The sequence below is a fragment of the Pholis gunnellus genome (assembly GCF_910591455.1).
Source record: "Pholis gunnellus genome assembly, chromosome: 6".
Classification (NCBI taxonomy): Eukaryota; Metazoa; Chordata; class Actinopteri; order Perciformes; family Pholidae; genus Pholis; species Pholis gunnellus.
In genome coordinates, this window is record NC_136532.1 from 22,031,831 (window position 1) to 22,054,019 (window position 22,189).

The following is a 22,189-nucleotide window of genomic DNA, read 5'->3' on the forward strand; positions in this document are numbered from 1 at the left end:
AATAGCAAACCGGGACAGTAGATACGTGTTAAGTCCTTCCCACACATTCAACTGCCTTACTCTTATTAGTTTTAATAATACAAGTGATAGCTTCATTTGCATTGTGATAAATTAGATGTTGCTCACTGTTGAGCTACAATTTGTCTAAACAAGACTAAACGACGTCATATTACACACGGGGTTTTAAAAAGTTAACAGAACTTTATTTCAAACAAAATATTATGTTAGCACTGGTAAAATGACTTACTTCCTCGATGTCAAGATACACAGCAATTCATGGTCAAATACTTAACAGCACCTGAATGCAGCACAAGCTGTTTCCACAATCAGTGGTTGGTCTAGTTACCAGTTTACATGTAACAATTATTCACAGTGTCAACAGCTTTGCATGTTTTACAGTATTAATTAATCTTCACATAAACTCAAGCAATAATAAAAAAAGAAAGGCTCTTTGCATTGGCTGATGGATATTCATGGTTATCCATTATTGTCTTTAAAGATATTAACGTGTCACACTTTATACAGTCAAAGTCTCGGGTTAAGTTTTAGTTACTCAAACTATATCCTACGCACAAGAGCTGTACCATAAAAACAATAGAAAAAGGTTTACATTCTACAAAACATGACACATGTTTTTGCAACCAGGTTGTACAGCTTTACACAGTAAGAGAGTCCCGCCCGGACAGTTCATGAAAAACAAAGTCCGAAGCTTCCCACACAAAAAAAATAAATAGGGAAAGCCCTCGCAATCGAAAAACATTATAATCCATGTCGCATGATGTGACGCTGCAGGTCAGAGCTGCTCGTGAGGTTTCGTCCGCAGAACTCACAAGTAAACGGTTTCTCCTCAGTCGCTGCTGGTAATGAGACTTCAGCAGCTCCATCGGTGACTGTGAGAGCACCTGAAGAACAAGAGAAACAGGCTGGTGTCACATGACATTTCACAAACCCTAACTAGGGCAGCAACCCACTATTATTATGCTGTCCCTTCAATCATCTAGTAGTAATTATATACTATACTGTAACATGTCAAAGTATAGTGACAAATACCAATCACGATTCACAGGAGGCCGAGATGAAATCGTATTTTGGCCATCTTACACTAAAATATATTACATTTACTATAATAGCAAACAGAAAAAGATCCTCATATTTGAAAAACTGGAACTTGGCACACATTTAAATGCTGCTTTTTTTCTGCTGACTAATGAGAGAAGCATTTCTTTTATCATACATTTTTCATTTCAGTCAATTTTCAAGTAAAAATACCAAATTACTCACAAATTCCCGCTCCTCAACTGTGATAATTTGATACTTTTCTCCGTTATATACGATGGTAAACAGAATATCTTTGGACCGTTGGTCCGACGAAACAAATATCTTCATACGCCGAACGATTAATCGAGAAAATGATCAGCTGATTAACCGATGAAGACGACAGTAAGCTGGGGCCCCATCATTGATGCAGGGCAATCTTGATGTATCCAGACTGACGTGAGTCAAGACATCGCTGGAGTGCAGGCTATTAGAAAACTACTGGGTGGAGGTGCTCTGACCTCATGTTCTGTAAATTATAATAGAATGATGAATACTCATTGTCATCAACTCCGTATCTTACCTCTGGGCACATGTGGAGTACCAGCATTCTTCATGCCATCATGATTCTGTTTCGTGCATCTGTTCCCATCGTCCTTTGTGACCGTCTCATCTTCTCCGTCCCGCTTTTGCTCAAGACGATCGCCCTCATCTTCCTCCTTGCAACAATCAAGAGGCTGCATTTCTTCTTTGAGATATTCATTCTCAAGTACTGGCATTTCCCCATACAGCTCTCTTACCTCGGCACTGGTTTTCTGATCGTGCACCTGTTCCCTTTTGCAGTTTGTAAATGAGACCCCTAAGCTGTCCTCATGGCTCATCTTAAGTTGTGCACACTTGGATGAGAGAGTTAGCAAATGCCTTGTAACTGTAAAACTCCCCTGAGGCCTGCTGTTATTAGCCTGCATCTGATTTTTCCTTGCAAGGGCTGAAATTGCCTCTGTATTGACTTGATTTTTGGCGTTGTGGGACAGAAAGGTGCTGCCTCTTTCATCTAGTAATACCAGCTCACTTCTAACATTATCTATAACCTCTGTCTCAATGTCCTCTGTCTTAACCGTTCCATCCTGCTCTGCCCTCTTATCTGTCCTGCAGATGCTGACATCCTCAGCTATTTCACCAGATGTCAGTGAGCTTCCCTCGGCTGCCTCCTCTTTCTGTAGTGTGAACGTTATGTTGCTGACCTCACTATCTCTGAGTTTGGGTTGGGCCGGTTCCTGCTCACGCTGAAGGTCCAACACGCAGCTCTTGGCGGCGCTTACTTCCTTCTTCCCGGCCTGCCCTCGCTTCTGATATGCTTCCTCGGCCTGTAGTGTAATTTCCCCCCTTGTGGTATTTTCTGCCGGGTCTTTTGCTCGCGTCTCAAGTGGAACTTCATTACATTCCGTAACAAACTCCTCTGTTTCTACATCCTCACTGCCAGTGTTGTGGTGCTCCACGTTCGACGAAGGCTCCTCTTCTGGCATCCTACCAACTCTTGCCTGTAGCTGATCAAGACTGACCTGACCCACAAGCTCATGATTCCTCACAACCTGCAATAAAACAAACAGAAATTGTGTTTCTTGACCCAGTAATCAAGCACCAGTTGCCACTATCATAAATATTAGACTATAATATTTCTTTAAATGTTTACTGGAATTAAAAGCAAAGCTATGTATATACGCTAACAGTATAATAAAAAGACTGAAATCAAGTTCCAGTGTCCCCCAAGCACCGGAGTCTTCAGGGAATAACTTCTATTGTCTATAATGCATATTAACGGCTACTGAAAATGTGAGACAAAGACGGTGTCTGTTATTCCCTTTTCTTTTTCAAAATTCCGGTACACTGACAGTGGATACTTTCTAAATTCTTCAGACACAAAGGGATTCCAGTGATGCACAGACGGGGGTTTAGTAACAAATCCTCACCTGATGCTTATCGCTCAGGTGCGCCTCCAAGTCGCTCAGCCACGTGCAGTCGAAGTAGCACAGCCGACACTTGTAGGGTTTGACGTCATCGTGCCTCGTCATGTGCAAACGCAGGTTGTCAGCACTTCCGCTTGAGAAAGTGCATTTGTGACAGCGGAAGACGACGCCTTTAAGGTAACGCGACAGCTTCGGGCGTCGCACCTCTATTGGCACAACGCGTTCCTCTGAAGACAAAAGAAAACACAATGTGACGCAGGAGAATATAAGTGGACGCGAAGACCGAAATCCCGTCGAGCGTCGAACCTACCGCGGTGCAAGACGATGTGATCGATCATGTTGTTCTTGTTCTTGGTCTGGTAGAGGCAGAAAGGACAGCGGAGGTCTTTCTCATGAGTAGGTTCTGACTGGCCTGCAGAGTGACCCACCGCCATGTGCTTTTCCAGGGTTTTCCTAATAAAAAAGGCATGAGAAACAAGTGAGAAACAAGTGAGAAACAAGTGTTTGGAGACAACTTTTCCTGTCACAAATATCCAACATTAAAACTAATCCTTATGGGGGTTGTAACTTACCTAAAACAAGTGAAAAAGTCGCAGTCCTTACACCTGAGGATCTTCTTTCCATGGCGATTTAAGTAGTGTCGTCGCATACTAGACAGGTGTCCGGTGTTGAAATTGCAGAACTCACAGTGAAGAAGACGGTTGTCCGGTAACTTGGCTTCTTGCACGTTAGTTTCAGACGGGCAATCAGCCTGAGCCCTCGAGCTGTAGTGGTTCAACTGTCGCTGCACATCTGGGGGCTCCAAGTACAGAGATTCTGTCAAAAGTACAATGAATCACAGTTTAATCTCAGTATAGCCACTACTGAAAAAAAGTGTGTACTAAATATACATTATGATTTACAAAACACAATAGGGATGACTTGCTTTTAGAAATTTCCGGTTCTTCATCAGGTTCAGGCCAATAGTTAAATTCCTCCGAGGAGTTAAAGGGCTCCGTGTCGGCCCCCTGAACGCTCTCCTCACCGTGGATGTCAGTCTCAGCAGGATCCATCATGACATCTGAGCATTCATTAGTGGTACGAACATGGAAAGACAGAAGATCGTATCAATATAACAATACAAGTGCTGTGTAATCCGTACAGTGAGGCTGATTATTAGCATACGGGCGACACAATCTGGTAAATTCCAACACTTTTACAACATACGAAAACGGGCAGAGTCGGCTATTCAGTACAATACAATACAATAGCCCATATTTAACAACATTTGGCTGGATGCCAGTGATAATAAACCATCCTGATCATAATCTCAGCAAGCAGAGAGCTGCAACAGTTTCCATCTACACTCAGTTGACATTTTATTAAGTAGACCTGAGTAAACCTAGTGAATTACAACATCCACGCAATAAATCCCCCCTTCATAAAGGTTATAATGTTCAGTGTGTGTTGAAACTGTTTTAGAGCGCTATGGTTCAAATGAACAGTATTGGGTTATAGGAAGAGATGTTTCTAATGTTCAGCCTTCCCTCACTGATAGAAATATGGTGGAGTGTATACATGCAACAGAGCATAAATTATGCATCATAGTAACATTATCAATTTATGTCATGGTGGGTCATGGTGGGATATGTGCAGGTTTCTCACCCCGATGCACTTTCATAAAGTGACACCTCCAGAGGCCCATGACGGTGGTCCGATAGGAACAGAAACTACAGAGGAAAGGCTTGATAGTCCCGGCTTTGAACAGGACATATTTGTTAATGCTGTAGAGAGAAAAGAAACAGATATTATCACAGTGAGCTCACCTACAACTAAATACACTGAGGGGGGGTTTCGGACATAAAATGTATGTGATTTATATTTCATTTATTACCTGAACTTCGAACAAATAATGTTCAAATAATAATAATAATGCAGTAATAATTATCAATAATGCTGTATTAATGATACTGCGATAGTAACAATTAGCTTTGTAAAGGTATTTGAATGTATGCAAATGAAGCCAACTGGAGAGCTTTCATGCATTTCAGTATAAGCCCGAGCTATTTTAAAACCTTGTACTTTTACATGAACAAACATGTGACTTTTGTTTTGAATAGCGTGCATTTCAAATCCCCAAAGTTTCTTCTTACTTGAGCTTTAACCCTGAGGTAGGCGCTTTGTTCATCTTCTTGAGGGCTGCCACGGCTGCATGGCTGCGCTCATGCGAACGCAGCCCCTTTAGCGACATGAATGTCCTCCGACACCGTTTGCAAGTGTACTCTTCTCTGGATTCCGGCTGTGGTTGCGCTTCATCCGCGGGTTTTGATAGTGGCGACAGAGGGCTTGGCGGCAAAGTGGCGGTCTCATCTGGTGTCACGTTCCACTGGGCCAGTTCGTCCACAGTCTCCAACGTGAGAAGTTCATCTTGCATGAAGAGCTGAAAATGAAACGCAGCAAAAGGTCAACAAGGCGTAGCTAAAGCATGCAGCAAAAAGGGATCAAGAGTGTAAATGCCCAATATCGGCAGAGTCAACTTACTTCGATGGATTTGGCCTCTGGCAATGACGTTGCAGCCTCTGCGCTCTTTCTTGCCGTCTCTCTGTGGCAATCCAGGTGATACCACAGCTTTCTAATTCCATTCATTTGTTTACTGCAGCGGACACATCTGTAAAGACCTGTACTACCCTTCTTTGATCCTCGGGATAACACCGTGAAGTCCAATATGCAATCTGAGCTATGGAAAGTACTATAGTGGGCAACGAGTAGCTGGGAGGAGTCAAAAATCAACTCCGGACACTTCCTACATTTGATGGGCACTCCTTCCTTAGCTTCAGCTTCAGCTTCGGCTTTAGCTTCGGGCCGTTTGCTGGCCTTTCTGCGTTTGTTATACTTCTGTAGCAGCTTGCGTGTTGTAAGTGGATCCAATTTGTGGGTCTTTTTGTAGTGACATAGCAGGTATCTTCGATAGAATCCTTTATAGCTACACATGTGGCACTTGTACAGTGTTACCTTGTTCTGTATGGACACTTTGATTGTCCCAGCGGTGCTCTGGTGACGGAGGCCATCTTCTGTTGTTGATGTTTGGCTTTTTAAAGCCTCCTCTGATGCTGAGCCCTGAGAGCAGAGATCAGGTGGTTTTTCAGTTTCAATGTCAGCTGAATGTTCAGGGGCTGCTGGCAGAGCCTGCCGGTGGTCCTTCTCACAGTGGCTTTTTAGTTTTTTCATTGTTGGATAAATTAGTGGACACATTTGACAAATGTACCCTCTTTCAGTAGCACTTTTTCCAACCGTACACCCGATCAAGTTGGTTCCAAGTATTTCCTTTGTTTGGAGCTCATCTGCCCTGGCAACGAGGTCTGGATGCTTCATTTGGCAGTGAGTGAGAGTGCCATGGTAGCTTGTATTCACATAGGGACAAGCTGCACACCTGTAGACTAACAAAGTTTTGCTTTCCTCCGTCGTCGTGCTGCTTTCGCATGCCTCTGGAGTGTTTTCTGGTGTCGGAGTTAAAGGGCGGTCATGAGATGCTGATGGTTCCTTCTCCTGGGCCTGCTTGTATACCGGTGCATAGTACTTTAAGAAGCTGTCCCTTCCATGTTTCTTAACATAATGGCTTCCAAGTAGTATTTTCGTGTAATAGGAACTGGAACACAGAGCGCATTTGTACACGCAATCCTGAGGCCTAGAAACAGATGCCGTCTTGTGGTGAACACGCATGTGTCGGTTGATCCCAATTTTTGTGCTGCAACTATAACGGCAGTACTGGCATTTAACCACCGTATAGATTTTCTTACGTAAAAAGGGAGCCTGCGATACTAATCCCCGGTTGCTTAGAGTCTTATATTGTTTTATTTTACCCATGGGCGATGGTTTAGGGGCTGGTTTCACCGTGTTTGGCAGCGTGTTTGCCACAGTCTCAGTATGGTCCTTCTCACAGTGCTTATTCAGTTTCTCCTGCGTTGCACAGATCTGTTGGCAGGTTTCACACATGTAGCCACGAAGCCTGAAATTGCCAGGATCACCAGGACCTTTACACTTCAAACAGTCACCCCACTTAGCTAGCTGTGCTTCATCCGTGTGAAGACTGTCCGCCCTGGGCTCGAGGACAGGGTGCTTCATATGGCAGTGACTGAGAACTCCTTGATGAATGGTGTTCACGTAGGTACAATGTGGACACTTGAAGACTTGCATGCGCGTTTGGATTTTCTCTTGATGTTCATCGTAACCGTCATATACAGCTTCATGGTGTTTCATTCCGCAGTGAGTGTTGAGACCGTGCTGGGTGAGAAATGTTATAGGGCAGTAAGGGCAACTGAGCAATGGGGAAGATGCTGTCGCTTCAAATTCAAGAGGCATTTGGTAAGGTTTGAATGTCTGTGGCATTACATCATCGTCTTCCACCTGCCTGTTTGCACTTGGTCTCTTGCTGTTGACGACACCCAGGACCGAGCCGTCTTCTTTCACAGACCACGGATGAACAGCGCGGTAGTGGCGCGTGATGGCCGACACCGAGCTGCCTTTAAATGAGCACGCTCTGCATGAATAATTCTTGGTTTCATTTTGTCCAGATCGTTGAGATGGTGAGCAGCCATCGGTGCCATCACCCTCACCAACATCGGTGCACTTCTTTTGAGGTTTCTTCTTTTTCGGAGGATGCGCATCGGGACCGACATACAACCGAGAAGTCACGTACTCGAGGCTTGGGCTACGTCCGGGGTGTTGTTCCTGGTAGTGCTCATGGACTGCTGCCGCTTTTTCGTGAGAGAAAACACACGTGTCACAGTGATACCCCGTCTGTAAAGTTCCTTGTTTGAAACACACTCTTAAAACATCTGTGATTGAGCGATTTGCCCTGTGGATTTTCCATATATGCTTCTTTAAAGCGAGCACATATTGAGTGCTGTATTGGCATCTATAGCAACGAAGGGTCCTCTGTGGTTGTGAGGCTGTCACTGAGGGTGGGGCTGAATCTGGGAGGGATTTGCCGACCATCTTTATTTCTTTATTTCCTTTCCCCTCTAGGGATGCATGAGTGACTTCTTGGTTTGCAGTTTGTAGGTGTAGTTTCTTTGTCTTTTCGCGAACCATAGCGGTATACAGACGGATTAGTTCGCCCTTAATCATAAACCCTCGATGTTTTTTGAGGTAATGCCGCACCACATAGTCCACCGTACTCTGTCTGTAGTTGCAAAAGTGGCAGAAATACACATCTTTGTCTCCCGCACCCATAAGAGGAAGCGGTAGACCCGTAGAAAAGGAGAACTCCTTTGCTTGAGATTTTGATTTTTCAATTTGATCACGAATCACAGCTGTATGTTCAATAACACATACCCTCCTGTAATGGAGGCTTTTGTGAATTCCGAGTTGATGGTTTGCGATACCTTTTATAGATGGATTTCCATAGTTGCACTTTTGACAGTAAAACAAGTTTTCTGCACATGCATAAGCATTATCTTCAGTCACGGAAGCGTCTGCTGCATCATCCTCGTCACGTAGAACTTCTGAACCACATACCTCAACTTGTTTAGAATCAGAAGATGCAGTCGTCGCTGAGGCCTCAGCTCTACTTTTAACTTTCTTTTTCTGCATCTGAGTACTATAACATACGATCTCTTCCATACACGTTAGTGCATGCAGAGAATGCTTTGCATTATGATGACCAAGGACGCTTTTGATATTGGTACTTGAATAACTGCAAAACTGGCAGTAAAACAATTCGCTTGGAGAAATGTCGGATGAACCGCCTATTCCAGTTGACACCCGATTGCGTTTTTTGGGCAAGTCCTTGCATTTACTTTCGTATTCAGTAGATTCCGCTTTCTTGGTTTTGGGAGACGCTGAATGAGTCTTTGAAGCTTCCGATGTGCTTTTACGCTGCGACTGCTCAGCTTTGTCTGTTGTTGTCTTCGAAGAATCTGAGATGTCCGTTTGAGGTGCAGATTTTTCTGTTAATGTCACAGAGTTTGGAGACTTGTCTGGCGTCATCGGTGATGTTGCGAGTGACGTAACACAAGCGGACTGTTTGATTTTATCTATTGTGATTTCTTGACCTGGGTGGCTTTTTAGGTAGTGGACATGCATAACAACAACTGACTTATGACTAAATGTGCAGGTGTTGCAATGGTACATGGTCACATCTGCTCCTGTGGAGGTGGCATGTTGGGCTGAGGGGGCATTTTGGACCCCCTTACATGGTGTACAGGCACTTTCAGGAGAAATACCTCCTGGTCTTTCTGGACTCTGTGCTTTTTCACATACATTTGACTGAGTTGGTCCCTCTTCGCATCCAGTCGCCAAATATCTGCAGTACAGCAAGGAATTATCCACTTCATGAGTTGGGTGACTTTCCTTGTAATGCTTTTTCAATGCCTTCAATACGTTGGTGGTAAACACACACAAAAAACACTTGAAAACCAAACTGAGATCACGTGATTGCATCGCGAATACGTTTGGGGCCTCTGGGTGATTTTCATTGTAGTGTCTCTTGAGGGCAGCTACACTTACAAACTCAACTGGACACTGCAGGCAACGAAAGGTAGCACTTCTGTCACTTGGATCCTGAATGTAAGCAGCGTTATATATCACACAGGGGTGATCGTTCTGATAATGGGTAGATACACATGTACTGCTCACATCGCTGTAGACACAGTGCTTACAAGAATACACCGTTGAGCTTTCAGAGTCTCCATTGACAAGACAAAGCTTTTCTGCTTCATCTTCGCTAACGTCAAATGAAAACTCTGTGTTGCTTGATGTTTGTTGTCCTTTCTGTGGGAGCTTTGTCTCTTCTTTTTCTGACTTTGCTTTTTTAGCAGGAGGACATTTTGAGATTTCCCTGTTTGTCCTTTTACCAATGTTGTCAGGAACTGTTTCTCTGGATGGTTCCTTGGGCTTTGGTGCAATCAGGTTACGATTTATAACTTGGTCATTTAGCAAAAAGCGGTGAGAAACACTGGCGATATCATTCATGGACTTTGCAGTGACTTTAAACACACCACTACTGTTTGGGCTGGAGCTGGAGGGGGACTCTTTCAAAAGGATGGTTCCTTTGGTGCTGTCTAGAAGATTTGGGCTTTCAGCTGAGTCCACTGGGGGTTTCCCATTTGATCCAGATGATACCGCAAAGTACTTGGTAATGGTTTGCAATGGCCGCTTGTACGTCTTAAGATCCTTGGATGAATTAAGTGTGCATTTCGATTTTGAGGTAGACATCACAGAAAAAACCGAGGCAATCTCTTTTGCTCCTGCAGCTTCACTGTGCTGGTTTGCTGACATGACAATTATGCTGGTATCCGGGTTTTCAGAAATGATTAGATTTCCAATAACATCTTCGGATTTTTTGTGACATTGTCTCTCGTGTTCGTTTAAAATGTCCCGACTACAAGGTTTAAAATCACAGAGCTGGCATCCAAAATCATCTTCTGCACTGTTGCTATTGCTGTCAGTTTTGTCTTTGTCAGTCAGCGCATATTTTAAACCAGCCTCTCTGAGAGCAGCGTCTACATCACAGCCATGCACCTTGTTGAGGTGTTCAAAAAGGTAGACCTTGGATTTGAAGAGGAGTATACAACGACTACACTGGAAATACTTGATTGGGGATTCTTGAGTGAAAACCTGATTAGGTTGACTGTAGCCAGAGGTGGGAACGTTCAGTGACTCTGAGGGGGTAAATAAAAGTTTATGTTGAATACTCAACTTAATTTTATGCACTACATTGACACAAAAATGGCAGGAAAATTACTGTAATAAATACCTTCTTGCATCTTGTATTCCTCTCTAGACACAGAGCCATATGAAGACACCGCTCTGACAAACCTAGAGGATTGAAAGCATATATTATTGCATCGCTCAACGTACAAAATAAGCAACATATTTTTAATTACTAGCGTTACTGTTAAAGTCACGTGCACTACTGGGGGGGTTCCAAGGGGATTTAAAAATGACAACAAGAGATATATCGCACTTCTTGAGTATTTAAGGAAAATCAATTGAAGAGCAGAACAACAATGGCACTGGATACAACTTCGGACCTCGGTCAGGTATGTTCAACAGGAAGGAAACGTAAGGAGAGTCCAACCCCTTTACAGACAAACTGGCACGAACTCTTTTAACAAAACAATGAAAAAGACAAAGTGGACAAATACAACTTGCACTAATACTCAACGCACACGAATAATGTACTCACGCATCCAGATAAACATCGAATGAGGCTTATAATACAATATTTTCAATTGCTGATGTTGAGAACGTGAAGAAGCCACAATCCTCCGCCATCTTTTCCCGCGAGTACTCTGGTTTGTGCCGCTTCCGCTCCACCAACGGACCATCAATGTGTTACACATCACTTCCGTCAAAAGCCATTTAGCCTTCAAAATAAAATTGATTTTAAAAAAAGGGCCCTCTTTTCACGTTATGACACTCTTGCGTGAATGTAACCGTTGAAACATGAATTAATTATGCATTAGCATACATTTAAATCCATTTTAAAATGCTTGCCTTCATTTGATCCCAAAAAAACCACCGGACACCTGTGCTTTAACTGTGAAATCAGAGACATAGTTGACCGGAAGTATTGGATTCTAGACTTGCCACTAAAAGCTGCTAAAATCCTATTTATTTGTGGCATAAATGTCCGTCTAAAAATGTTTCATAGTATTACAGGTGATATCGTATATCTTGACATATTGGCACAGCTTTTGGCAATTAAAAGAAAGCTATTCATATTTAGTTCGCGTTGTTTGTGTACCTTTTGCCAAGTTGATGTGTTACGCAATGAGCCCGGAAGATGTCGCTGTAAACATCAGCTGTTCCAGTGAGGCTCAACGACAGCTAGCTGCTATCGCTCAAGTAGCTTAGCCTGGATAGCCAACAAACTGTTGCGCTAGTTAGATATATATGTGGCAGCGGTGTAACAGGGTGTTTGACAACACGTGGACGATCGAGTGAACATGCGGACATGTGACTGCATTTAGGAAAACCTGAAGATGGACAAGGTAGTTAACAAATAATAATGTAACGGTTGTTTGTTTTTTAGCTAGCAAGCTAGCCAGTAACCATACCGTATGGACGTAACTTTTAGCTAGCTGTTGTCAATGTGTAAGTTAGCTTGGATGATACTTTGGCGTTTACATATGGTTTTACTACACTAATCGACTGTTGGTTATTAACTTTGGAAAAACAAAGTTTTTGACAGGCTACACAAAAGACTGTGTAACGTTAGCTAACATAACGTTAGATGCTAATTGTTTGAGTTAACGGCTAAATAGTTTAGTTATAGTTAACAAATGTTAATCGTTAGCTCACTGTACTAGAGGAAAAAGTTGTACCTTACGCATATAAGTGTGAGTCTGCAATGTGGATAAAGCGATCAAATAGTTATTGAATAAGTGTGGCAACACATGGCTTCACTTCCAGCCAAAGGTCGTATTCCAGCAGACTGTTAATGACAATCTTTACTGTCACCTGTTATCCAGTCTTCTGACCATAAACACCAGAGGAGACCTGCTGAGCCACACACAGCCACACCACCACCTCTGATGTTACCAAAGCCACACGTGTGTGATCACAGTTTAAGAGGGTAGGAGGATGATCACTGCTTTGTACTTGATTAAGTAACCATGACTTGACCTAATGGACTGATGTCACAAGCCCCTTATTTGTGTGAATGTCTGAACTTTTGTGAAGGAACACAAGGAGTTCAGGTCTGAGCCAAAAGCAGAACACATCAAATACAAATGGAGGTCCAGCAGGAAAGGGGGGAGATGTGTCCAGGAGTCATGGGTACAGTAGCAGCCGTCGTGTTAGAGAGACCAGTGATGATTTCCTGCAGAGGGACAGGTCCACACGGGGCCCTCAAGCTAAGGTGGGTTTTTAGTTTTAATCTTCAGAGAGATTTGATAAACTAAACTTCCTTCATGAAATCGATTTAAGTGATTTTTATCCATCTCCACAGACATCAAAAGGCAACATTGGCTCTCCTGCTCAAGTCAAAGTTATGGGCAAGAACTCACTGGATGTTCAGAGAAAAGGTGCACATCACACATGATGTGATTCATTTCCATTATGTCCAAAGTACAACATCCCCATAGCATCATGAATATGTACTGAATATAATGTTTTAAAAGCAGAATTTAATGAAAAATGTAAAATAAATTAAGAATAGAAATGGCAGAAACAAATAAGACACTCAGACAGCACTCTTCAAATCTGCTAATTACTCTTCCATTGTAATACAACAGCCTTAGTCTTTCATTCTACAGTCTTAATATATACATTCACATGGCATCTTTAACCTTTTTCCTGAATGATCCCAGGCACCTCAAGAAGTTATCTTACTTTAATCAATAAAAAATGATTTGCTACCATTCAGGTTTTAGAGGTGCCAGATCTCTCCCGACCTCTGCAGGGACGTCGAAACCAGCACAGGCAGACTCGGTCCCATTTGAAGTGAAGATGACTGATTTCCCAGAGTTGGCTGGTGGTTCGCTGGGAAAAGCAGGCGCTCTTATTCAGAAAGAGTGCTGGGGTCCAACTCCTCAATCCTCGAGCCCTCAAATGCAAACATCGGCATCTTCCTGGAAGGTGAGATCATTGAAATCTCAGAAGGGATATTGTGTAGTTTGCAGTGACTGTTTCACTAATGTAGTTATACTCCTACATTTGGTGCTGATGTCATTTTCTGTTGAATAGTCTGTTAGGAGAGGATCCTCAACACAAACTGACCACCAACAAATTGCCAGTAATGCTGAGCCAGATTCTTCTGCTGCGTCGCCAGGTAGGTGAAAGTCCCTGTCGTCAGTCTTTTGGTGACTATAAGATCAGTAATAATTGAGATTATATATTTATTTTTGTGAACAGGTCAGCCGGTGGTGACTTCCTGGGCTAATGTTGCCTCTCAGCCTCCAAAGAAACCTGTCCCTAAAGAGAAGACAATCAGCGGCAATCAGCAGGTTAGATGACATTTCTGTTTGATTCAGGCTCTCGGCATAACGGCTTCATTTTTACACGGCATTGCAGGTCTTAACCTGTTACCACGCCTAAAACGCCTATCCAAGGCTTACCCAAAGTAAATTGAAAGCTGTTCTTGAACCATTTGGAGTACATGCATGGTTTTGGTCTTATTTGAAAGGTAACACTCTGAAGTTTCAGAATCACTGTAAGTGCTATTGGCATTGAGTAATAGAATTTTGAACACACTGAAGGAGACGGTTTTTATTTCCTCCTGAATATTTTTTAGCATTCAACGCGGACTCTCGTTGACTATTGTAGGCTGTGGACAGGACATGGAAGCTCCTAATAGGTTAAATAAGGTGTCATTCGAAAGGTCAGAGTGCAGCCGCCATTTTGAGATCCACGGAGTGCCAGTGTTTACATGCAAACGGGAGTTACATCGAAAACTACACAGATAGTTAGCATATCTGCCGGCTAATTTGAAATGATGCAACAGCAGTCCGTGGGTATTTATGGACGTAATAATGTGTTTTGGACTAAATATTTTACTGGATTGGATCGTCTGCACCTTTGCCAATGTAACAAGATTGTTTTTGTTAGAATATAATTGAAGGGTGGACTTCTATAAAGACTCAAAGGTGAGGTGCCTTGTTTTTGCAACTGCTTGTTTGTGGGTTGGTGGTTTGACAGAGGCGTTGATTGAACCTGTCATTTCAGTGCCTACCTATAAATAGCCGTTGTGTACATGACACAGATGTACAGTAAACACTCCCGCGGGCCGTCGGAGTGGTAACGGGTTAAAAAAGTCTTTAAAAGTGTTTAATTCATTCAGGCTTTGGAAGGTATCAACATCTTAAACTTGAAGATTTGTTTCTTGCCTGAAAATTGGCTATTTAGTCTATTAAAGGTGTCAGCCTCACTTAGGTTAATACAATGTAGTTGTCAGGTAAACATCTGGGTTTTTCTGCGCTGCCTTGTTTTTAATCATTGTTTTCTGTCCCTTCACTTTTGCGTCTCTTCAGACGGAGGAAATGGCTGCACAGCAGGAGGAGGGAGCTCCGGGGAAAAGAAAACGGAAGAAAAAGAAGAAGAAGGCTAAAGGTGCTGGTGAAGATGCAGACGATGAATCAGAAGAGCCAGCAATGTATCAGGAGCTTCCAAAATTTGAGGTGAATAAAAAAACAGCGCACATATTTTTATTCAATTCTAAAGCAATGTTTTTTTTGCAAGTGATGGAAGCTGATTTTTGTTGCCATGTTGTCTTCTCAGGACGAAGAGGAGTTTCCAGGCTTGACTCCTGCTCTGACTGTAACTGATAGATTTATAACGAGCAGTTATGCCGCAAAACTATGCAATGAGGTACATATCAACAGTTATTTCTCCTCCCAGTTGTTTTTACATTATAATTAAAATACTGTTTCTGTTTCTACTAAAATGCACTTTACATGGGTGGAAACATTACAACCTGTCGGGTCAGGAGATTGTCTTCAACGTTATGTTGTATGTAATTTGCAAAACCTTTGTTGCGTTTCTTTTTCCCAGGAAAACCAAAGAGAAGGTGTTCAGCATCAGCCTGCCGACCACACCAAGGAAAAATCACCCGCAGCAAAAACTCAGCCCACAGAGACGGCGAAGAAAGGACAGGTTTGTATTGTTCTTCTACATTCAAATTGTGTGTTTTGATATTCTCCTGGAGAAAACACTAGAGATTGTTTTTGGTCTCCTGATTACTAGAAAGCTGAAAAGGTGTCTGGGAAGAAAAGCAAAGTTCCTGTTCAGCTGGACATCGGAAACATGTTGGTCGCCCTGGAAAAGAAGCAATCTCAAAAAGCAAAGCAGGACGCCAAACCAGTCATTCTCTCAGGTGGGTTGTGTTTGGCATCTTGGCCTCTGATACAAAGGCTTCTTAATTTCTCTCTCTTTCCTCAATAAAGATTATTTAAGAATGTATTTAAGTTGGTTACACTTGTGTTCTTAGCACAAAGCCTACTGATCCAAAAACTTACCCCAGAATGAGTCTCTTTTTAAATGATTCATTTGCAGTTGGTGGCGGACTACCTGCTGTCCAGAAGCAACCATTAGTCCAGAAGAAGCTGCCCTGGCAGCAGGATAAAATTGCACACAACCCTCTGGACTCCACCTGCCCTTTGGTGAAGAAAGGCAAGCAGAGAGAGGTGCCCAAAGCCAAGAAACCCACTCCTCTCAAAAAGGCATGTCCACCGACTTACTCTGAAACAAAAACAGATGCACCACATTTCCTAAGAATGTATTTTCCGCGGTGCAGCGTTTGTTAGTTTACTTCTGTTTCTCAGGTTATTTTGAAAGAAAGGGAGGAGAGGAAACAAAAACGTTTGCTGGAAGAGAGAGGACTGCTGCCTGAAAATGAGTTCAAACCTGCTAATGATGATGCTGCAGAAGAAGAAGAAGAAGAGCAGTGTGAAACAATTGCCACGGGTCAGATCAAGCATGTGAAACAATAGAATACTTTTGAGGAATTCTTTGATTATAGCAAATATTTGATCTGTTTTTTTTGTGCTTCTGTAGCCTCAGATGAGGTTGGAAGTCCTACAGAAGAACTTGATGACCAGTCAGAGTTAAACGACACAAACCAGATGATGAAGGAGGGTGATGAAGAGGCCGACAAAGACGAAATCGTAGAGCAACAAACCACCTCACCTGTGCCCTGCCCGGTCAGTCGACCCAAAATCCACAGCAGAAAGTTCAGAGAGTAAGATTGTTCACTCTATTCCCACAAGTTGTAATCTTTGTTGGTTGTGCAGAAATAAGGAAACATTTAATCTCACAGAATTTAATCAGTGTTTTTTTTTTCTTCTCACATTTGTGGTAACTGTATATTGTAAAAGTATATTATATTGTTGTGCATGTCAGCTATTGCAGCCAGATGCTGAGCAAAGACGTGGATGAATGTGTGACGGCTCTGCTAAAGGAGCTGGTTCGTTTCCAGGACCGCCTGTACCAGAAGGACCCCATGAAGGCCCGCATGAAGAGACGCATTGTGATGGGGCTCAGAGAGGTTCTGAAGCACCTCAAACTCCGGAAGGTCAAGTGTGTCGTCATCTCACCCAACTGTGAACGCATCCAGTCCAAAGGTACTGTGTCTTTGTGAGAGTTTCACAATGCCACCTTTTGAAATATTACATGTATTGTTGCTTGAGAAATGACTGAAAAGGTTGACTGACTAATTGTTTCAGCTCTCGTATAAAGTGTCAGGTTGTTTTTTTAAAGATCCCTGCCCAAACAGGCACCAAAACTATAGTTAAAATAGCTAAATCTCTTCATCTCCCTCCTCGTTTGGCAAAACAAAAACGGCACAGATGTGTAATCACAGTGTGGACTAGAGGTGACAGAATGTTAGCTAGTAAGTCTTGTTTTTGGAAAAAGCCAGCGTTTTGAGTTTTATCCCCAGCTGAACATTTTTGGTGTGAAAATGGCAGCTTAGTGTGGGCATATGGCCAAAAGTGAAGGAATACAAATTCTATAGCAGATTTATCCAGTTCAATGTGTACATACGCTGACCGTGACAGTTTTTGCAAGACCATACTCATTTACACATTTAAACGTGGGAGCAAGAAGGTTAAGATGCGCACCAGGTCAAAACACAAAGTTCTTTGAAAAATGTCACCTTTCGCAGGAGGCCTGGATGAGGCTCTTTACACCATCATCGACACTTGTCGGGAACAGGGGGTGCCATTCGTGTTTGCCCTCTCCAGGAAAGCTTTGGGTCGCTGCGTCAACAAGGCCGTGCCTGTCAGCCTGGTGGGCATCTTCAACTATGATGGTGCACAGGTGGGAAATATGTTCAGCACTAATGCATACTAATCACTAACAAAACAGTTGTTTTAGACATGAGAATTAGTATTTTTTCATAAATATATTTTAAAAAAAGATGAGAAGTTTGTCTTTCTTACCCACAGGACTTCTATCATAAGATGATCGAGTTGTCGTCTGAGGCCAGGAGAGCCTATGAGGTGATGGTGTCGAGTCTGGAGCAGACAGGCCAGGCAGATGCAGAGGACGCAGTGGACATTGAGGAAAAGCTGCAGATCAGCAGCCTGGCTGAGGAGGCTGAGCCCGGTCCTGACACCACACAGCCAGAGGAACCAGAGTACAGTAAGTTACCCTCCTGACCCAATACTTGTGACACCTGCTCTTTTAAATGAATGTGGTCTTATGAGGTGAAACAAAGGGAAAGCTGTGACTTTGTGACTTGACCAGTTCAATTTGTAAGTAAAGAGTTAGAGCATACAGAAACAGATTGTCCCATTGAAAGTCAAGGTCCAATAACTATCTTTCTGTATTTCTTCTTCCAGTAAAAATTTGGAAGAAAATGTTGGAGAAGGATTGCAACCACAAATTTCTGAACTTTGAGGAGCAGTTGAGCTCCATGCACTTGGACAGTGTATGTGCTGAAAACACGGATGAAGATGACAAGAGTTGACAGTGGCGAATCCCTCTGTGCCTAAACAATGAATGAACCCACTCTCGCTCGCTGATCACCAGCTTATAATGGACTTAACCCCACATGCACATAATCCGCTGCAGTGGTTGTCAACCTGAAGATTTTTGTCAGGAAATTAATTATGTTGCTAAAGTTTACAATTAATTCTTATTTTTGACTGATTGAACTTAAACACAAAAAAATAGGACATTGAGCTTAAGTAATGTTTCTGTGTTTTAGTTCAAGATAAGTGGGCAAAGCTATGTACTTTAAGAGTGTGTGTGGGTTATAAACTGGAGAGGTTTAATCAGGACTAAACCACTCACCTGAAGCAATCCCACAATATGAACCTTCAGCCAAGTTGTCTGTGATCAAGACTAGAGGATGTGCAGGGGTTTATGTACTGAGTGTATGTACAATGTCAACCAGCTACACAGTACTAAGACATTCTCAGTAAAGCCAATATGGTGCATTTTAGTTTTTATCTAATCAATTCAGTTAAGTTTAAAGTATGTAATGTTTCTGGCATCTTTTTGTCCCCAGAAACATTGCAATTACTCTACCTGGTCAGGGCTGATATCGGCTCAAAAAAGGGTTAATACGATTTTAAGTTTGTAAAATGATGGTTGTATACCACCCTTTGTAAAACTGTGTGGAAAAAAAATGTTGGGTTTTAGAAGAAAAAATGTGAGAATCTCAAAGTTCCCATACTGTGCATGACACTGAAGGTGCACATCCACACAAACACCAGAGCCAAGATTCTTGAAAAGTGTCCCAAAACAGTATATACTCTATAGTATCTTTATTTGTTGATGTTGGTATACAAGAAAAACATTCTAAACCAATATCTACTAACAAGAAATTATAAAATACTTGTGCCGTCGGGTGTCAATCAAAATGTAACTTTAAAAAAAAGCCACTATTTAAGTTTTACATTTCCTTTTATTAACCAAATTGTATTAGAGAACTGGTATGTATATGGATGTGTAACTGCAGAGTTACACATAGTGTGGGAAGTTTGAGCACTGAGTTTCTCACACAGGTTTTTTGTTTTGAATCTGCACTCAGATGCTCACTAAACCACTTGTTTCAGTGTTTGTGTAACCTTACCGTTGATACGATTTGAGACCAAATTTAATTTACATTCACAACCTGTTTTTCACAGATTGACAAAGGGTGATAGACTTCACAAGCTCAACATCTAAGTGAACCGTATTTGACCCACAGTCTTGGTCACCGTGACACATGTATTGTTGAGTTTAGAGTTGAAAATGTTTTTTACTTTTTATCCTGATTGCACTATATAGTACAGCCTGTGTTTTTTTATTTTTATTATTTGTCTGAGACTACCAAAGTACTGAACATATCATGTAGTACTACCTGAGATTGGTGTAAATGGCAGCGTTTGATTTTCTTTTAATAGGAAAAAGAGCAAAATAATGTTAAGGAACATTAGCTGCTGTTTACTTGACTTAGTTAAAAAGCTGTTTAGTGATTTTTGTTTTTGTTGATCCACATAGTGAGGAATAAGAAACTATAAAATAGTATAATGATATAACAAATTACAGTAATCTAAAGTGCTAGGTGGCAATATGCATTAAGAAAAGCAATAAATTTCAATTTGAAATGGACACAATGAATTAACAGTCAGATCTCAGAGGACTGAAATGAAGTTTGTAGAGGGAAGACATGAGTATGAAGATCATATGTGTAGTTGGAAGTTGTTAAAGCAAGATGGATCTACTAACATGCTAAAGTCTCAGTATAATTCTACAGGAAGCAGGACGAGGATGGTTTTTAGGAAGTTGACAAGTTATTTTGACATGTTACGCCAGGAAAAGCACACGTTACTAACAGCATTAATTATGTCCTGCTATTCAAAAAGTCTCTACACAGTCTTACATTTCATGTGAATCTTACAGCAAAACTTTGACATTTTGGGAAATGTGTCCATCTGTTTCTGGTTGAGAGTTTGATGAGAAGATGATACCGCTCTCCTATCAGTGACCTCCACTACAGCCAGCAGCTGGTTAGCTTAGCAGAATACTTGAATGTCATATGTAATTTGTTTTATCAGAGCAAAACAACTATTTCATGGTTTATGTACTGGAGTATTTCTGGCCTCTAAGCGGTTAAAAATCACTGTTTTCTGTAAAAGAAAAAAGTCAAAAGATTCCAAGAAAAATACTCCCCGTAAAATGGTGAATTGATGTTTTTTATTTTTCTCTTGTGATTGAACAAATGAGATAGTACTTGTTAATTAGCTAGCTTTAGGTGGCCATCATACAGAAATGTGATAGGTTTCAATTTTCTCATCTAATTCACCACCAATGAGTGAATAAGCGTATTTCCCAAAACTTCAAATGGTTTCTTCAAATGCTATACAATGGTTCAATACGTTCTGTGGTAATGAGAGAACAAACTGTGAAATAATAGGAATTAAAAAATGCTTGAAGATTTGAAACAAAGAAAGATGAAAACTAATGTTAAGATATAATTCCTGATTTAGCTGTTTTATAAATCCTTGAATATAAACTCTGAATGTAAGATGGACTGTAGGCTGTAACTAGGACAACAGACATACAACCAATTGTTGCATTTTAAATAGGAAAGTAAAGTCAGGACAATTTGGAGTTGATTCATTTTCTTATTCAATGTAGTGTCATCTTCATAAAGAGGACAAATGCAGTGTTTACTTTAAGTGGATTTGGGTCATTAATAAAAACGAAAAACCAAGCAGATCTAGATTGTTTTGGTAATTGTAAATGATTAACATTTTGTCAATAGATATTGAATTTTCACCTGAATAAAGAATCTTGGAAAATATTTAAGTTTTATCTGAAAGTTACTCAAACATTTTGTTTATTTAGGTGAAAGAAAAGAAACGTCTTTCATGAGATCACTTTTAAAACTATAGTTCACAAATAGACCAGAAATGCATGTTTACTTTTAAAGCAACCGTCAAACTGAGGCAGCAAAAATAGTCCAGGGTTTAAACTACTACTACAATTATTTTATATATTGCAGAATTAGTAAACAGTTTAGTTGATTAGGCTACTATCATGTTTATGTGCAGTCTGCAGTTGCAATCAGATCCAGCGTTTAGGAGGAGTTTGCAAAAATGTGTTTTTCACTAAATTCAAAATGGCGGAACATTTTGGGAGGCGGAGTTTAGGGGTCTTATTGACTTTTTTGTAGCGCAGATAGAACTTGACATATTGGGTGAGGCGCGTGGCCTTTCAAAGTTAAAATCAGCTCTAGGGGGCACTATAGAGCCATTCTTTCATACCCAAATGCGAGACCCCTAAAATATAACATGTTTCACCAGTCCTGATATGCATGCCAAAATTGTTACGTTTTTGAGCACGATAAAGCCCCCAAAAAGCCAATATATTTGGCAGAAGAAGAAGAAATGCTACAGTTTCGTTTGTCGGTGCTTGGGCCCCAATCATTTCATTAATCTCTTTTTAGTCTCAACAAAAATCCAATGCAAGAAGACCAAAACCAACGTCTTCTGATAACACTTAATCCTCAGTGCTGTAAAGCTCCATTGTTAGCAAACAAGACTCAAGCGTAGACTTGAGAACGGCTTTGTGAGGCCAGTTAATGTTTAGCACTAGACGGTGTAATGTTTACCCTGTTAGCATGCTAACTAACATTTGTGAATTGGTAAAAACATACAGCTGAGGCTGATGGGAGTGTCACTTTTTTTTCAAAGTATTGGACAAATTGAAATGACATGATGCTGCCAGATGATGGTATATATATATATATATATATATATATATATTTTAGG

The 22,189-nt window shown here is 41.4% G+C and overlaps 2 protein-coding genes across 2 annotated transcripts; one reads left to right on the plus strand and one right to left on the minus strand.

Moving 5' to 3' along the window:
* Window positions 1-187: 187 nt before the first annotated feature.
* On the minus strand, window positions 188-11,268 carry LOC306697028 (uncharacterized protein). Its single transcript, XM_079160769.1, has 11 exons — window positions 11,170-11,268; window positions 10,738-10,799; window positions 5,523-10,642; window positions 5,135-5,421; window positions 4,647-4,765; window positions 3,928-4,062; window positions 3,575-3,818; window positions 3,313-3,455; window positions 3,006-3,229; window positions 1,619-2,627; window positions 188-902 (listed from the first exon to the last, which is right to left on the minus strand). Exons 2-11 carry the CDS (start codon window positions 10,745-10,747, stop codon window positions 760-762), a joined length of 7,434 nt encoding a protein of 2,477 aa, XP_079016895.1. The 5' UTR covers window positions 10,748-10,799; window positions 11,170-11,268; the 3' UTR covers window positions 188-759.
* A 569-nt stretch (window positions 11,269-11,837) lies between these two features.
* On the plus strand, window positions 11,838-21,213 carry LOC306697878 (selenocysteine insertion sequence-binding protein 2-like). The gene is made up of 18 exons (XM_079161967.1): window positions 11,838-11,977; window positions 12,458-12,561; window positions 12,669-12,846; window positions 12,937-13,012; window positions 13,354-13,565; window positions 13,674-13,758; window positions 13,842-13,933; window positions 14,957-15,103; window positions 15,204-15,293; window positions 15,477-15,578; window positions 15,669-15,798; window positions 15,978-16,144; window positions 16,247-16,388; window positions 16,479-16,662; window positions 16,824-17,044; window positions 17,587-17,741; window positions 17,870-18,065; window positions 18,266-21,213. Exons 1-18 carry the CDS (start codon window positions 11,969-11,971, stop codon window positions 18,391-18,393), a joined length of 2,418 nt encoding a protein of 805 aa, XP_079018093.1. The 5' UTR covers window positions 11,838-11,968; the 3' UTR covers window positions 18,394-21,213.
* Window positions 21,214-22,189: the final 976 nt, after the last annotated feature.

Bases quoted from the DNA above. Each gene is read 5' to 3' on its own strand.
- LOC306697028 (XM_079160769.1), bottom strand. The intron at 3,456-3,574 runs GTAAGTTACAAC...CTTTTTTATTAG, and splicing joins GACTTTTTCACTTGTTTTAG to GAAAACCCTGGAAAAGCACA. The intron at 903-1,618 runs GTAAGATACGGA...CTTGTTCTTCAG, and splicing joins TACTCCACATGTGCCCAGAG to GTGCTCTCACAGTCACCGAT.
- LOC306697878 (XM_079161967.1), top strand. The intron at 15,799-15,977 runs GTGGGTTGTGTT...ATTCATTTGCAG, and splicing joins CAAACCAGTCATTCTCTCAG to TTGGTGGCGGACTACCTGCT. The intron at 16,145-16,246 runs GCATGTCCACCG...TCTGTTTCTCAG, and splicing joins AACCCACTCCTCTCAAAAAG to GTTATTTTGAAAGAAAGGGA.